Source organism: Periplaneta americana, chromosome 2 (assembly GCF_040183065.1).
Source record: "Periplaneta americana isolate PAMFEO1 chromosome 2, P.americana_PAMFEO1_priV1, whole genome shotgun sequence".
Lineage (NCBI taxonomy): Eukaryota > Metazoa > Arthropoda > Insecta > Blattodea > Blattidae > Periplaneta > Periplaneta americana.
The window spans coordinates 64,313,687-64,332,669 of NC_091118.1; the positions used below are offsets into that span (position 1 = coordinate 64,313,687).

The 18,983-nt window shown below is 37.7% G+C and overlaps 1 protein-coding gene across 4 annotated transcripts in view; it reads right to left on the reverse strand.

The window, feature by feature from the left end:
* Klp31E (kinesin-like protein 31E) overlaps nt 1–18,983 on the reverse strand; it is a 517,900-nt gene that overhangs the window by 172,942 nt on the left and 325,975 nt on the right. For all 4 annotated transcript variants that reach the window (XM_069817888.1, XM_069817889.1, XM_069817887.1 and 1 more), the window contains exons 2-8: nt 16,629–16,851; nt 10,450–10,692; nt 8,437–8,655; nt 7,593–7,757; nt 4,535–4,643; nt 2,712–2,914; nt 313–502 (exon numbers count right to left, since the gene is read on the reverse strand). In XM_069817888.1, the coding sequence (XP_069673989.1) occupies nt 313–502; nt 2,712–2,914; nt 4,535–4,643; nt 7,593–7,757; nt 8,437–8,655; nt 10,450–10,692; nt 16,629–16,851 (1,352 nt within the window). The remainder of the gene's footprint in view (nt 1–312; nt 503–2,711; nt 2,915–4,534; nt 4,644–7,592; nt 7,758–8,436; nt 8,656–10,449; nt 10,693–16,628; nt 16,852–18,983) is intronic.

Sequence of the window (18,983 nt, forward strand, 5' to 3'; positions counted from 1 at the left end):
TACTTGCCCCTGTATTTTTGCATTCAATTTCCATTGCTGTGTAAAAAGAAAGTTCATGAAAGAAAGAGATATAGTATTGTTTACAACAACGAATTAAAAAAGCTGATTTCACCACTGTTATGATGATTATGATTAATAAAGAAATGGTGGGATGGCAGAGAAAACCAAAGTATACTATCTTTCTCCATCAGCAATTCCACTCGAGGTCATCAGAATCAGAACTTAGGTCTCTGACGTGCAAAGCACAGAATCGAATCCAGGAAATTCTAAGCCGTTGCTACACAGACAGAGGCATGTGGCACCGTGTGTTACCTGTGCTGATCCAGCCTCCCATAGCCTTCTCAGCCAGTAGCTGCGTGTTCTTGCTGCTCAGTGCATCGATGGTCTCCTGCATGGCCTTCACCCTGGTACGCAGGTTGTTGTTCTCAGTCTGCAGCATCGTATTTTCGTGGAACATGTCGTTCACCGTTTCCACGCCGTCCTCACTCACCATCCTCTTACCCTGTCAACAACAATTTCATCACCTTTATCATTAACATCAACTCTGTTTAAGATCGATCTTTACCACTCTCATTGAGGGCTGTCCAGTTGTGAACTACAGCCAATCAGTGGAGGAACGTAACATACAGTTACATTTTTCAAAGGTAAGTACATCACAGTCGAGAAGACTGTCCTACACCCCTACAATTTTCCGAGATATATGGGAGGAAACATTTCTATTTACAGAAGAAAACGACGCATCAAAGTGTTTAATGTGTTACAAAATATTAAACAAAATATCAAAATGCTATCTTTAACGACATTATTGTGTGTGTCATGTGAAGGGTTTTGATAGAAAGGCAAAGAATGCAAAGCTGTGGTTAAAAATCTGAAATGCAAACTTCTCAATGAAGACGAAACTGATTGTGCTTGTGTCGACAGAATGAATTACAAAATAGTGCTGCATATTGGCAGAAACATTAGTCCTTTGGAGATATATGCAACACAATTCCCAGTGGGTATTCACGATACTCCTGCTCTTGCGAAATGATAATGAGTTAAAGGGCAAATATCAAAACAGAAAAAAATATAAATCATTTTTACATTTGTTTCCCATAAGAAACATTTTCTAAACTCCACAATGAGTTATGGAAGGGCATGCAGGGGCACTGCACCCCCAAACTTGTCTGAACTCTTTTTTTTTTTTCTGTTAACGTTAGAAAATATTGAATTCAAAAGATCTTTTTTGCTTTTGTTTATGATTAAGTTTCTGTGCTTAAATTGATGAATTAATGTCTTCAGATCATGTATCTGGACTATAATATTTATTTTAAATTTCTGAATGTATAAGAATTCCTATACCTCATTTGAGGAATGGAAACACTGTAATGTTTCTTTTGTAACAGCCTGTACTCATATGTTAGAAGTCTGCAGGTGTTCAGGCCGCCACTTGGAGATGTATGAATAACATACGACACATTACTTACTTACAAATGGCTTTTAAGGAACCCGAAGGTTCATTGCCGCCCTCACATAAGCCCACCATCGGTCCCTATCCTGTGCAAGATTAATCCAGTCTCTATCATCATATCCTACCTCCCTCAGATCCATTTTAATATTATCCTCCCATCTACGTCTCGGCCTCCCCAAAGGTCTTTTTCCCTCCGGTCTCCCAACTAACACTCTATATGCATTTCTTGATTCGCCCATACGTGCTACATGCCCTGCCCATCTCAAACGTCTGGATTTAATGTTCCTAATTATGTCAGGTGAACAATACAATGCATGCAGTTCTGCGTTGTGTAACTTTCTCCATTCTCCTGTAACTTCATCCCGCTTAGCCCCAAATATTTTCCTAAGCACCTTATTCTCAAACACCCTTAACCTATGTTCCTCTCTCAGAGTGAGAGTCCAAGTTTCACAACCATACAGAACAACCGGTAATATAACTGTTTTATAAATTCTAACTTTCAGATTTTTTGACAGCAGACTAAAAGCTTCTCAACCGAATAATAACACGCATTTCCCATATTTATTCTGCGTTTAATTTCCTCACATACGACACATTAATGCAGAAAAAAGAAAATTGATCCTGGTAATGTGTAAACAAAGACGAGATTAAATAAAATAATTAGAGTTTACATTTCATATGATATTTTCATATAAATAAGTTTCTGTTAGCACTGTTACGTAGTTTTATGGATGTATGCATGTGTTTCTGTACGAGAGAGAGAAAAAGAGGGAGATTTTTTTAAGTTATGCCCTATTATAATTTGTAGTAGGCCTACAGTTCAAGCCCTAAACATCGCGGATATGGATGTAAAACTGTAAGAAACATGCCCCCCGAAAATACTTTCATTAAATGATCATATTCCGATATACTGAACCACGGTCAAGCTATAACTGAGGAAGAGGTAAATTATGTCCCCCATAACCCCGTTATATAGGGATTCTATGGTTTTGCTTTGCCCCCCCCCCTCCCCACCCAAAGAAAATGGTTCTCTCTCCGTCTATGCTCGCGAATAATGGCGTGCTTTCAAGTAGCTTTGAAGTGAGTAAGAGTTTATAAATATGCCTTGCATCCTTCACAGGGACTGTGGAAAGTATAGGCCTACTAATAGTATTTTGCACTGTATTTTGAAGATTTCAATATCTGAATGTGACCTTTTGCTTACAATACAAAATTTTTCTTCAGACTTCATTTCTGTCCCTTCTATTCACTATGCTCTTACCTGTTTGTACTCTAGCAGTTCCAGCTGCAATTGTTGTATCTCTTGTCTCAGTAACACGATAGTTCGAGATGATTTGTCTTGGTTGATGGTCACCCTGTTCTTTATATTTCTCGCCCTGTTGGCATACTTGAGGGTGTTGAGAGTTTCCATAAAGTCGCGGTCACTTGGTGAAACACATGCTATCATCACAGTCTGACTGTTGCCTACAAATAGAGAAATCGAATTATTTTATTCAAATCTACTTAATGAACATTTATAGCCGACCAAACCCAAGATTTTTTTATTAGTAACAGAGAAAAATTCACTCTGGTGCCGGGATCATGCCCAGAACCCCCGTTCTACACACTGGGGGCTCTATGTCGAAACATGGAGTAGGTCAAAATGGGAAAAACCAAAGGAGAGGAGTTCGATCCGGTACTGTGGATTGAATCACGGCTTAGCTCAGTGGTAGAGCACCCAGTGCATAGAACTCTGGAGCTCCTAGGTTTGATCCCCAGAGTCGCAGCGAATTTTTCTCGTTATTAGTAAATAATAACCACAACAGAGAATTCTCTAGGATCAAAAATTAATATCATTGCCAGAATTGTTTTTCTAAAGAAAGTTTAATGCAGCCATGTCTAACAACTTGAGTATATGATAATAAAATATAAAATAAAAAAATAAAATAAAAATACTAATATAAAAATATAATAGAATAATATAAAACGAAAAATAAAACATAATTGAGTTGAAGGCAAACTAATTGAAAAAAAAAATTAAACACATTTTCAAATCAAAACAAACTGAAATTAAATCAAATGAAAAGGCATCAAGTTTAAGTTAAAAGACAAGCGAAATATTTAATAACATCCTAAAGGCAAAAGGAGATTATGCAGATAACTGAAAAGATTAACAGATGACTTTCATCTATAGGCTTTAACAGATCACCAAGTTCTAAATTTGTGAAGGATGATAATGATCATGATCATGATGACAAGCAAAATGTATCTAAAGAATAAATGTATGAAATAAAAATAAAATATAATCCAGTCAAAATCAAATCAAATAAAAACTAAGTTAAACCCAAATCAGAATCCGATTAAATAAGATCCGAATTGAATCACATAAAATAAAATCCAAATTAAATCTGTATCAACTCTGGGCTATAAACAAATCTGAATAAAATGAAATAAAATTGACTTTGAATGAAATCAAATCCGAATCAAATCAAATTCAAATACAAACTAAATTAAATAAAAAAGCAGAAAACACAATGTAAATAAAAGAAACAAAAAAAGCTTTATTTCTTTTTTTCGAAGTCACATGATATATCGTATGAAATCCATGTATAATGCTGGCAAAGCATCACATTTCCTGCTAGGATGGTGATAATGAGATTATAATGGAGAAGTAGCAGAACACTCAGTGGCCAATTAGCACAGAAACCTGTCCCAAAGCCTTCTCTGTCCACCACAAATTCTAATCTACTGGGTATGCTTGGGATTTTCACACAACTCTGCAGCAAAGAAGGCTGATTCGATATGGGTAATTAAGTAAAATATACACGAGAAGAGAGCTAAATGAATAAAAAAATAAAAATGAAGGAATGAATGCATGAATGAATGAATGAATGAATGAATGAATGAATGAATAAGTAAGTAAGTAAGGTAAATAAATAAATAAATAAATAAATAAATAAATAAATAAATAAATAAATAAATAAATAAATAAATAAATAAATAGTCGACAGATAAAAAGGGTATTTATTTATTCATAATAATAAAAAATAAAATGCTAAAAGTGTTATGAAACATTCATTTTTCAAATCTGTGGTATTTCCTTACCTCCCAATGAATCTTGCAGGAGTCTCGTTAGTTTTGAATCCCGATAAGGCACATGTAGAGCCTTTCTTGATTTATCTCCAAGGGCTGATATCACATTTCCAAGGGCCAACTGAAATTGGGAAATTACAAATATGTGATGTATCCATCTTAACCAGCATTAATTTACATACAATTCTTGAATAACTGAGACCAGGATATTACTACGGTACTTCTTAATTCACATCAGTTGACGCATTACCAGTGAAAAGATTTGCCATTTCGCTACTGTATACACAAAACATTGTGATGATAAGACAAATAATATTCCTTTTTTCTTAAGGGATATTGCAACCTAAATTTTGCATTAATTACTCAACACTAAGATATCGAAGTACTGTATATATCAGGTGGACAATTATTTCACGAAAGTAAACTGTATGAAATGAAGATATGCAATGCATCCTGTATTTCTATTATGAATCTCTTCTATACAGCCCAAAGGTGTCCATTTCCGATAAAATAACATGTTTTCGACTGTCCATGTTCTTTCTTTATCCTTACATTTGTGTCTCCTGTTAGTCTGAATAAAGGTACGGTCACACATCGCTACTTTTGCTGTGCAACTTTTGTACTGCAGCTGCAAAAGTTGCGTGTCATGTTCACACGTAAGCCAAAAGTAGCGTGCTGCATGCTACTTTTCGTGCTGCGCAACCCGAGTGCAGCAAAAGTTGCAACTGGAGGTTGCGAGTCTGTTCACACACAAGGCGCTATTTTTGCAGCCGCAGTCATGCTGCAGGTTTCCATCTCCGTGTTGACTTCTCAATATACATTTTGTGGTTATGTTCGCATTATTAATAAACTCATGCGAAAGCTTACTTATCTATTATTTGTTCTTCTGTCCTAACTAGTATTCAGAAATTGGCATTAATTGTACTATAAAGCTTTTAAAAACGCCTATATACTTAAATGATAACCAACAGCATATTCATGTAATCAATGTTGGCAACCCTTCTGTTTGAAACTACGCTACAGAAAATTAAAAAAGTGAATTATATCGTCAGCAAATATGCTCAGACTGTGTTGTGCATTTAATAACTGTTACAAATAATTTATTTTCATCACATCTAACATTAAAATACATCCAAACAATAAAAGTATCATTGGCACATTTGGGTGGCAACAATGGTCGCAACCGCAGCAAAAGTTTCAACAAAACCGGTATCAAAAATGCTGCAGCTGCAATCCTGTTCACACGTCGCTACTTTTAAGCTGCGCGCAGCATGGAAAAGTAGCAAGCAGCAGGTTCGGCAGCCACTACTTTTCGGGTTGCGCTGTTGTTCACATGTCACAGTACTGTTGTTCACATGTCGCAGTACAAGAGTTGTGCAGTTTTTTGTACTGCATCACTGCAAAAGTAGCGACGTGTGACCGTACCTTTATTGGGAGTTTGTGCACTGCAAATTACATCCGAGGACTCTAATTATTAATTTTTTAACAACACTTCAACATATAATGCAGTAAAAATGTATGAACATTCCCATTCAAAAATCTGTTTCAAATGTTGAAGTTGTTGATTCTATTTTATGAAAGTTATGTCTGCAATATTTTTGCTAACTTTTCAATCTTTCCCAAAATACACTATTTAGTGAGCATATTTATGAATAAGTCTATGAATATTACAAATAAAATTTAATACCAGACATTCTTCTTCTTTTGGAGGCACTACATTATCATTTAGATGATACAGCCTTCCTTTAGATCAAAGGTTCCCAAAGTGGAGGTCGTGACCTCCTGGGGGGAGGGGGTCATCTAAAGAGCTGAGGGAGGTAGCGAGAGGATTTACAAAATAAAACAAAAAATGCCTTATTAAAAAAAAAAAAGAAAGTAGCTTCTCAAATCTGAACTCTATATCCACAAATAGTTATAATTTTCAATTTCTTGTTTTTGTTTGGATGACAAATCATAGACCAGAAACTTATTTTGCATTAATATGAATTTGCAAATACTATAAAAAAATTTAAGAGCTTATTTTGCAAGCTCGAGGTATTCTGGTATTCTTTTGATCCAAAACTGGTCTATGCCTTTTGAGATTACAGCCAGCTGAACACAACTGTCTAAATCCGGTTTCAATATCCATCTGTGACTGTTGCAATTGTTTTAAGTTTCTTCCAAAAACATGCTATAAAAAATGTTCTTTAAAATTGTGCAAATTTAATTGCATGTCCATAAGAATAAACTCAATATTTGTTGTATCATATGGTACGTAGCTAAATTTTCCAAGAGTTTCTTAATATATTGGAATGAATTGAATTTCTTTTTGTCACATGATGTCGCCCAAAAATCAAGTGTCCTAATAAATCCGTCGATTTTATCTCGGGTTGTTATTATGTTAACATATTGGCCTTACGGATAACTATTCAAAACAATTACGTGTTCAAAAAATATCAGCAAGGTAGGCTAGTCTAAGAAGCCAAAGAGAATTTTATTGGAAATTAGGTTTGCATATTCCGATTTTTCGTCTTGGAAGTACCGGTACATTAAAAGTTGGTGGTATCCACAGGTTTTGAGTAAAATTATCATTGTTTTCGATTTTAGAGGAATTTATATTTCTCGAATGGGGTTAAGTGCCAGTACAGTAGTGGGGGTCGCAAACAAATGCCTCACCCAAAAGTGGGTCGCGCCTTCAAAAAGTTTGGGAACTACTGCTTTATATAAACATTAGTCTCTCCCATATGGCAGGCTCCTGTCAACAAGATGCAGGACTATCGCAGAGATGGCACAGTAAAATACAAAACAGGGGACAAACACCCAGTCTCATGGAATGGAGATAAATCTCTACTCATGCTGGAAACCGAATCACAGACTGCTTGATTGAGAAGTGCATGCATAGTCCACTGAGCTATAGTGGTGAACAGCCATTACGTTAGCCAAACTGTGTGAACATAATGTGTGGTCTTGGCATACTAAAAACAAGAGATGGGGATTGTATCCATGATTATATTCATTACGCTATTTCCAGGGATATGTACTCAACATTGGTGAGATAAGATGGGATGTATCACTCTGACTGGATACTAACTAGGCCGCAGTTTATGGAGATGCCCTCCTTCGCACGTTCGCCAGTAGCTCCTGTCCTCTTCAAGCGTTCTGAGCCTGCCAGATCGACGAAATGGAATTTTGCTGTGAGAGTCTCAAACTCGTTGGAGGGATCAGTTGCAACCACAGAGTCTCCATCATCCATATTCTGCAACACGAGCACAAAAAGAGTTTAACATACAAATAAGTAACCAAGTAAGTTAGTAACTGAGTAACTACTTAAATATCTCAGTAGTCAAGTGATGAGTGTCCAACTGCCAACTAGGTGACTAAGTGTCCAACTAGGTGACTGAGTGGCCAATTAGGTGACCGGGTGGGCCAATTCGGTGACCGAGTGCCAACAAGGCGACCGAGTGGCCAACTAGGTGACGGAGTGTCCAACTAGGTGACTGAGTGCCCAACTAGGTGACCAAGTGCCCAACTAGGTGACCGAGCGGCCAACTAGGTAAATGAGTGCCCAACTAGGTGACTGAGTGGCCAACTAGGTAACTGAGTGGCCAATTAGGCGACTAAGTGGCCAATTAGGCGACTGAGTGCCCAACTGACTGAGTGACCAATTAGGCGACCAAGTGGCCAACTAGGTGACTGAGTGACCAATTAGGCGACCAAGTGGCCAACTAGGTGACTGAGTGCCCAAGTAGGTGACTGAGTGACCATTTAGGTGACTGAATGCCCAATTAGGTGACTGAGTGGCCAATTAGGTGACTGAGTGGCCAAGCAAGTAACTGAGAAGCTATGTACTAGTAGCTAAGTAGGTAACTTGAGTAGATAAGTAAATAACTGAGTAATGTAAAGTAAAACTTAAAACAGAGCACTGAGATGCATACCTCCACCTTGACCATGCGCTGCTGTTTGATGTGGAGGGTGAAGATGGCGTGAGACCTCGAGGACTGGGAGTTCATCTGGGTGCTGGCTGTGGTGCGGGACAGAGCGCCCATTCGCAGGCACTGCAGGGCGTCCTCAGCAGACATGACGGGCTTCATCGTCACACCCACCACATATATGCCACCGGATGCATCTTCGTGAATCTTGATCCCACTCTTGCCCTGAAACCACATCGCATGCTGCTACATTTTGATGTTCGGGACTTCATTTAGCAATGTGCGAAATCAGAGAAATTACGCAAAGAACATATCACGAACATTACCAATGAATAAATAATAATTATTAACCAGCGAAAGAAAGAACGAAGTACAGTAAGAAATATAATCAGACAAACTAAAGACATGGATGGTCTGACGAACTAAAGAAAGAATGGACGAAAAGATTAAAAGAAATTAATTGTTGGACGGACTAAAGAATAGACGAACTGACTAAAGAATGGAAGGGCGAACGGACCAAACAATGGATGGACGGATTAAGAATGAATGGGAGAACGGACTAAAAAACGGATGAATAGATTAAAGAGTGGATGGACGAACGGACTTAAAAATGGAAAAGCGAACGGACCAAAGAATTGACAGACGGACGGACTAAAGAATGGATGGGCGGACAGACGGACCAAAGAACTGACGGACGGTCTAAAGAATGGATGGACGGATCAAAGAATAGATGAACAGACTAAAGAGTGGATGGACGAACGAATCAAAGAATGAATGGACGAACGGACTAAAGAGAGGATTAAGGAAATCGCCTAAAGAATGGATGTACAAACGAACTTAAAAATGGAAAGGTGAACGGACCAAAGAATAGATGGACGAATTAAGAATGAATGGGCGAACGGATTAATAATGGATGGACGAAACAGATTAAAAATGGATAGACGAACGGACTAAAGAATGGATGGACGGACTAAAAATGGAAGGACGGACTGACGAATGGACGACGGACGGACGGGCTAAGAAATGGGCGGACTGACTGAAGAATAGATGGACGAACTTTCTAAAGAATAGATGTGCGAACTGACTAAAGAATAGGTGGACGAACTGACTGAAGAACAGATGGGACAACTGACTAAGGAACAGATAAACTGACTAAAGAATAGATGGGAGGACTAGAGAATAGATGGGCGAAATGACTAAAGAATAGATGGGCGGACTAAAGAATAGATAGGCAAACTCACTAAAGAATAGATAGACGAATTGACTAATGAATAGCTGGACTGACTAAAGAATAGATACACGAACTGACTAAACAACAGATGGACGAACTGATTAAAGAATAGATGGAAAAACTGACTAAAGGATAGACGAACTGAGTGAAGAATAGATTGATGAACTCACTAAAGAATAGATGGGCGATCTGACTAAAGAACAGGTGGACCAACTGACTAAAGAATAAATAGGCGAACTGACTAAAGAATGGATGGATGAACTGACTAAAGAATAGATGGGCGAACTCACTAAAGAATAGATAGGCGAACTGACTGAAGAATGGATGGACGAACTCACTAAAGAATAGATGGACTAATTGACTAAAGAATTGATAGACGAACTGACTAAAGAATAGATGGACTAATTGACTAAAGAATTGATAGACGAACTGACTAAAGAATAGATGGACGAATGAAGGAATGAATTAAAGAAAAACAGACGAAACAACGAATGACCAAACGGAATGAATGAATTAATAAATAAATGGACGAACTGAAGCATGGTTTGAAGGAGGAGGAAGACAATTAATCTGAAAGGAACGAGGATTTTCGCGTCCTTGCAAGATCTGAGGAATGAATGGATGAGCTATGCGAGCACCAAGCCTATAGGCTTTCAACTGGAAAGATTTCTGAAACTTTGTAGAGAATGCAGCCGAAAGGAAAACGTGGGGTGGGGGGGGGCAGTCTGCTACTCTACAGACTTCGACAGCCAAATAAGCGTGCAGCTCACAGTTCATAGTGCACTTACCCTTGTTGCATACTGTTCCCTCGACGGATCGAAAAGGTCGATGACTTCTTCGTTATAAAGCTCCATGAACTGAGCGACTATCTTAAATTCGGGAGCAGGTTGACCGGCTTCGCGGGCTTGATCGCCGCGCTCCTTGATGCCTTGGAAGAGGTGGTGGATGGCTCGAGGAATGATTCCCACCTGCTCCGGCTGCACCTCCACGTCGAACCCTGTGCCCATCGTATACGTTTTCCCCGACCCTGTCTATAAGGAAGAATACCCGTACATCAGAATGGATACAAAACACCACAAAGCACACATTTCTTCTATTTTACTCCACGTGACAGCAGATTGTGCAATACATTTAAATTTTTTTATGTCTATACCTATAATTATACTATAGTCCTGGGTATACATTGAAATTGAAAATGATGTCATGAGATCTATAGTCTTTAAAAGAGAAGATAGCGCAATACTTGCAGGGTAATATAAAGTAATGCATTATGCACGTAAAGATTAATTTTTTGGTCCTACAGAATATAACTGTTATGGTAACAATGGTTATAAGAAGAGAAAAATTCGCTCCGGCGCTGGGGAAAAACACTAGAGGAGGGGGATTCGATCCGGTGCTGTGGATTGAACTTCGGCGTAGCTCAGTGGCTAGAGCACTTGGTACGTAAAACCAAAGACCCGGCGCCGGAGCGAATTTTTCTCCTCTAATAACCATTACTGCATTATAATTAAATGTAGTATAAAAAGACCGAAGGCGCTTTGGTGTCGTGGGGGTAGAGCGCCATGCTTTCTTGACCACGGCACTTGACTCAAGTAGTGTGGTCGGCACCACGTTCCGACCGCCTTTTACACCCAGGAAAGATCTGTACTCAATTTGATAAGAAGCTGAATTTACTCAGGACTGTTCTGGAAGTTTTGGAAAATAAAAAGAAAGCGTTACGGGGATGACGCATGTTTTGTCATACGTTTTTACGTGTTTCTTAACGATGCAGTTTATTTTATAACGTTAATGGAATTATTATTCGTACTTTATTGAAAAATCACTTAAAACACAGAAAAACTGAGTAATTTACAGTGAAAATGGCCAAAATACTACCGTTCTTGCTGCATTCTGATTGTGCATTAGTATCTTCATCCACACTGTAATGTTTTTGTAGGTTATTTTACAACGCTTTATCAACAACTTAGGTTATTTGACGTCTGAATGAGATGATGGTGATAATGCCGGTGAAATGAGTCCGGGGTCCAGCACCGATAGTTACCCAGCATTTGTTCATATTGGGTTGAGAGAAAACTCTGGAAAAAACCTCAACTATGTAACTTGCCCTGACCGGGAATCGAACCTGGGCCACCTGGTTTCGCGGCTAGACAGTTACTCCACAGGTGTTGACGCTACACTAATATAAAGCCATTTGAAATATAAAGGAATCATTGCTATAACTTCAGTTTTCGGAATCGCATATAAAACACATTCCTCGTAATTCCAGAATGTAGGATGTTTGACTTCATTTGATCCGAACAAATGTAACATTAGAAAATTCCTTTGCAGAACGAAAAGTTACATTTGTTCGGGTCAAATTTCTGCACATTTAAAGGACAAAACTTATTTTTTCAGTAATTTAATATCATAATAGTCACAGGCGTGGCTCAGTCGGTTAAGGCGCTTGCCTGCCGGTCTGAAGTTGCTTTCGAGCGCGGGTTCGATCCCCACTTGGGCTGATTACCTGGTTTTCCGACGTTTTCCCCAACCGTAATGTGAATGCAAGGTATCAATGGCGAATCCTCGGCCTCATCTCACCAAAAACCATCTCGCTATCACCAATCTCATCGACGCTAAATAACCTAGTAGTTGATACAGCGTCGTTAAATAACCAACTAAAAAAATAAATATCATAATACACTGCTCTCTTAAATTGAGTAAGCATATTGGGAATTGAACCAATGGCTCTCCCAAAACAAGCTCTGAAATGTTTCATACTGTATAAAACAATTTTAAACTCGAAAAGGAAGCAAACACGAGCAAAGTTGTATTAAACTTTATTGTTTGAAATATCTCAAAGAATAACCCCTTGAAATTTACGACATTAATTACGGTTCATCCTTATATATATATATATATATATATATATATATATATATATATATATATTGACACTCATAATAAGAACTTTATAAACCTCCCCCCCACGTGTGTTAACAAACGTACAGGAAAATAAATACTGACAGCATACTTATTAAATAAAAGCCACTTTTCGGTAACAAGGATAGCAATACCATAAGCTCTTAAAATCTCGAAGGAAGAACTTTTTGTAACGTCATCACATAAAAGAACTTTCGCGCCTTAATTACTGAACTTTATGCAGTTGGTCTACTGTACTCTTGCAGGACACCCTCTGTTTTCCTTGGAGAGCAGCCAAGCGCGCCGAGAGCTGCAGCAGGACGTGCGTAAGCAAACATCACGTTAAACGAGCTGTACAAAAATACTATGAGCACAAGGCGGGAAAAATACTTTGCATGCTACTTCTAGACGTCAAACAAATTGTTAAGTGCTTCTTCAATTTTATTGTTACAAGCTCTCGAACAAGTTATGTAATTATAGACAGGGATGGGTAAAATTCATCACATTGCATATGGACTTCGTGTAATTTGATGGTCTAATTTAAACGACATGTAATTTAATTAGAGACCGGGATCTTAACCACTACTCTTTGAAGTTAAGTGAGTACCGAGTTTGTGCAATGAGCTAAACTACTAAACGAAGAGTAATGGCGCGTGGTGATGTACAAATACAACAGACTACTCCCGCATTAAGGACAATAAATACACACACAAAATAATAATTTCAAGAGTAGGGCTGTGTATTACAAAAGAATAAACATAGTCTTTGCTGTAAATTTTTAACTAAAAATGTTACTGTTTTACAGGCACTACTCTTAATGAAATGTTTAAGCCTATATTACAACAATCTTTGATGTAAAGTTTTAACTTAAAATGTTACTGTTTCGTAGGTACCGCTCTTAATGTAATGTTTAAGGGCATCCATGAGTGAATTTTGAAGAAAATCTCCAAAAAATCACAATGTTTTTTGACATAAAATAACATACCTCCCTCTATTGAAAAATAGCACCACCAGTACGGTCGCGCCATTTTTGAAGTCCATATGGCTGTTTTAAAAGTTCCGTGGAGCTTTAAATTCCAGCTGCGACACGCTTAGTTGTATACTGTTTTCTCGCACTTTAAATTTTCAGCATTTTCATTCCTATAAAATGCTCCTCCTAAGCAGATTTTGTGATATTCAAACTTGGTATTTAAGTTCACAGATATATTGTGAATAAAAATAGCTCTTAATATATTTTCATTTTTAAGAAAAAAATATACAATACTTACAAAATTCTAGAGACTTAGCTAATCAATGTACATGGAAACCCAGGGCTATTTAAATAAGTATATGTATTGTAAGCCTATTCACAAACAATGAGAATGAAAAAAAAAAATAAATAAATAAAATTGTTATGCAAGGGACTTTTGAGTTACTCGCCCCCTAAAAATCTAAACTTGCCTATAACTTGTGAATCATGAGAGCTACAAAGAAAAATTTTTGTGAGTTCTTTAGTTACATTAGTACACATCTATGGTACAAATTTGAAAAATCTAGCTTTTATAATGATTATTAGAGGATAAATATTCGCTCCGGCAACGAGAATCAAACCGGGTCCTTGGTTCTACGTACCAAGTGCTCTAACCACTGAGATACGCCGAAGTTCAATCCACAGCACAGGATCGAATCATAATAATAATCGTTACCATAACAGATATATTCTGTAAGACCAAAAATTAATCTTTATGTAGATTATTCGCCCAACAGTGCACATTAATGTGGAATCGCGGCCACCAAGTCACTAAATTGAGTGCGTTCTTGTATAATGACAGTTGACTTAATATATGTCAACATATGTCGAGCTTGGAGTCAGGTCACAAAGGGAAAAATACTGGAGGAGAGGAATTCGATCCGGTGCTGTGGATTGAACTTCTGCATAGCTCAGTGGTTACAGCACTTGGTACGTAGAAGCAAGGACCAGGAATTAATGTTTACCTAGCTATTACAGTTTATAATTTCGTTTCACTCATGGGTACCCTTAAGCTTATATTAGGACAATCTTTGTTGTAAAATGTCATCTTAAAACACCGATACAACTGTAACACGGGTACTGCCCTGAATGAAATGTTTAAGTCTACATTACAATAATCTTTGCTGTAAAATTTAACTACTATAACACAGGTACTGCCTTTGTGTACAAGTGTACTTTCCAACAAAATTGTTCTCAACTTTGTTGAAAGGAATTTTGGCATGCACCATAATTTCATACAGATCTCTGCTAAATTCATCCGCTGGCACTGAATTATTAGTTGAAGGTAGATCGTCAACACTTCTATCAATTTAAAATGGTTTAAATTACAATGGTGCTGTTAATACTGCCTTTTAGGGCAATTATGTCAGTCTTACATAAATTACACCCAATTATGTCGCCACTTACACAGACATACTTTCTTCCGAATTCCTCTACCCACTTTTGTACTTTCGTACACTTGTTTTAGGCACCTTTTTTCAACTAGTAGTGTATAATATCATAAACATTGCTAAACTGAAGTATACTGTACTTGTTTAGGAGTAAGGAACCTGTTTAGGGTGATCCTGAAGTGCGCGTTACTTGTGTTTGTGAGCAGGATGTCTATTGAAGGACACGTGCCATAATGTATATTCCATATACACTTACGCTTATTCCAATGTTGTGGGACTAAGAAAGCGGTCTTTATTAATTATCCAGGGTGGAAGGTAACCTTTTACAATCCTTCTGGGATTTGATATCTCGAATTGTGACAAACAAGAAAGTCTAATAATATTTTGTTCCCAGAAGGGCAGTTTTCGAAAAAAAAAAAATGGTCTTTTGTAACTTGAAATTATGATTAAGTTTTTCAAGAAACTGTTCAAAATTGGGTTTTTATCTCATGTAGGATGATACAGTAAGTTATGTATAGCCATGTTACAGTAGCATTTGCATGGAAAATAACACAGATTTCGAATAAATCGCGTGAATAGTCGTGTAGGCTACACATTGCATGGGAACAGGGCTGTGACTCGCTGGCAACACTGTTTCTTACGTACGCAAACCATGTGGCCGAGCTAGATGTACGGAGGGAACGATACGCTTACATTCATTAGTTGTAGGCTACGTGCATTTCGAAGCAGTTGATACGAGATGCCACAGTTTTCTAATCGTGAGTATCTGGACATGTTATTAATTTATGACGAAACTGGTCACAATGCCGCTGCAGCTGCTCGCTTATACAGTGACAGATAACTAGAGCAGGAGTGTGAAAGTTGTAGACACACAAGTGGTAGACACTTTGAACAATACCTTTAAAAGACACTGTAGAGAACGATATACAAAATTTAACAGTGTATCTCACATTAATGTGTATCATTTCCATTTAGTTTCAAAGTTGTTTATTTCTTCCAAACAATATACTGTAATTGAGTTGGAGTGACATCAACTGTGTGATTCTCAATGTAAAATAATATTGTGTTTAAAGGATTAATTTTGTTTTATGCATAATTTTTCATTCTACTGTATTATTGATGAAATTGCCTTAAATGTAATGGAAACTACGAGTTTGTTCGTACTAAATTTAGTGCTGAAACGATACAATAACGAACGTTTCATCATAGATAAAAAATAACATAGTTCATGTAATTAACATGTTACGACTACATAAATTTTGATTTGACTGCATTCTCAACAGATGTTTTTGTTTACAAAACGGTATGTGTGTAAATCCTCTCAAAACCCTTTCCAAGTAGATGATTGGAGCGGCTTTCAGTATGCTGGGATGCAATAATCTCGCGAAGTAACTGTCTACAACGATGCAACATTCGTTTTCTCAAAATATTACAAAAACTATTGATCATATGAAAAAATATTATTTGACAAAACGTTCCCAAATGACATGATCTGTTATGTATGTGAAGGATTGTATAAGATTACCTTCCACTCTGTATATGTATATTACGCTGTTGGGGGTCTAGCAATCACCGTGTTTGCCTTAGGAACCAAGTATCATCGGTTCAAACCCATTAAGGGGTGGCAGATTTACGGACGGAACAAATCTTAACGTTAATTTTCAATTACCTGTCCATAGGCTAAAACGGTTGCGTTGTACCCCTCGAGGGAGCCGTTCACTAGCGCCTCCACGCATGTCTTGTAGACGTCCTCCTGTTGAGTGTCCATATCGAATACGTAGTCGTATGTGAAGGCCTTGTCTGAGCCCAGGGTAACCTGGGGTTCGCCAGGTGTCACATTCGTACACACCCGACACATGTCTATGAGTTCTCTTGCGATCTGAGGCCGGATTCTGAAACAAAGATATAAAAAAACGTTAGTCTCCACCAAAGTGACGGACTAGCGAGAGAATAGGAATTGCCAAAACTGTATGACAAAGTTGACATAGTTTTGTGAAATATTGTCAGACAACAGTTGCTGGGACAAGCTTGAAAATATACGAAATACTGTGTATTATTCATAGCTCTCTCAATGCAAGTTAAACAAAAGCAGAGAAGAAAAGTCTCTTCCGTAATGAAAGTCCAGTGCCGGATTTAGGCCTAGGCAACCTTGGCAATTTCCGGGGGGGGGGCATTCTCTTTCTCTCTCTCTCTCTCTCTCTCTCTCTCTCTCTCTTTCGCTTCCTTATTTTTTTACAGTGAATTTTGTTTTTAAAGCATTTGTTGGTAAATCGTTTCTGAAGTTTGTTCTTGAACACCTCGTGGAAGTCGGATATGGCTTTGTTATCGCATTGTCGCGGTCGCGGTTGAGTAAAAGGAAAGTGTGCAGCTGCATAGTTACATCTGGTCTTGTATCACATTATTATACAATGAAACTGCTTAAATTTAACTGCTTGTATGAACAAGAATGCATTGTTGAAAATCAAATAATTGGATGTGTGTTTATTATCTAGTTATCGGTATGGATAGTAACCACAACTCTCGGTTAGGCCTATATTTCCAATGTAGGCTAATTATATCAACAACACTAAGCCCTTTGCAGAATGTGCGCTACCGTATATAATTATTCGTTATGAAAAGTTTATTCCGCAAAGAGTTGGAGTTTATTTTTCAATTTACTTTATACTTCCTATCGAAATAAGAAATACTCGTAATAATTATACCACCAACAAAACAAATGCTTAAAAATAAATCACAGCCTGCCTTTCACAAATCAAGTTTGTGGACAATATCAGTGGAAAACTAGGCCTGGAATGGGACCTGGCTCTATCAGGACTGAGACATGATGGTCCGCTTATCAGCATCGGATTCACAAATTCCACCCAGGCCACCTGCCGGACTTGGACAGTCATCGCATATACAAGGCAAATAGTGGTCCGGTTCTCGAAAAGCCAAGCTAAAGCAAGGCGGTGCAATACTAGTGAATGCAGTTTTGGTACGGACTTATCCACATATCCAGTATTGGGACTAATAATTGTGCAGTTGTTGCGACGATGTACAAACACATGATATATATTTGGAAATTATGTATTTTTCTTTCTTGATGTATAATTTCAAATTTCTATTATGAAACATTCGTGCGAAACGAAAATGTGTTGCTTTACTTTTCAGGAAAAAAAAAAAAAAAAAAAACAACAACTCGTAATATTTCATTTCCCGGAAGCTGTCTTCAAAGTCGGTACGAGATCGAGATCCCTTTGTCGTGTTGGGTGAAACCAGTAATCTGTGTCCCTGACCCCTGCAGTTTCCTGTAGGCACAACAGCGCCACCACCTGGCTTCAAAAACTCTGCATACCACACTTGTCAATTTCGTGTAAGAAATACTCTTGCCCTTATTGCAGACAGTTACTTAGACTGGAAGCATAATGTAATTGAATCATTCCATGCAGAAAGGGCTTCAGGCCAGCACATAAAACAATTTTTGTTTTTTGGTCATTTAAGAAACTTCAAAGTCATTGAAATTCTGTAAGATCATTCTTGCTAAATCAATAAACAACCGTGATTTTTTTTCATAAGCTTTGAATTCATAATATAGTCTACAGAAGATTTTTATTTTAGTTTTCTCAAAACTAGATGTAATGGACTGAAGCCCTTTCTGCATGGGTTATTTCTCTGGTTGTACAGGATGTGTAACAATTTGCTTAGCCTAAACCTATCCCGACTTCTCTTATAATGTAAATCCGAATGGCACTCATTAAAAGTAGCCACATTTTCGGCTTATTCGAAAATATACACAAATAAAATAGGTATTCGTCTTCTTAATGCGTCAGATCTCATGCCTGCAGAACAGGAGATGAATGCATAATTACAGCATTTAATTTAGAATAAATAACGAATCTGAAGATTCGCCATGGGATTAACCGACACTCAACTTACACCTGGGACAATCCTCGCGAAGAAAATATCAGGTAGGCCTAATCAACCCAAGTGTGATTCGTCCAAGCGCAGTCTCGGATTCACAGTCCAGCTTGCTACCGTCTAAGCT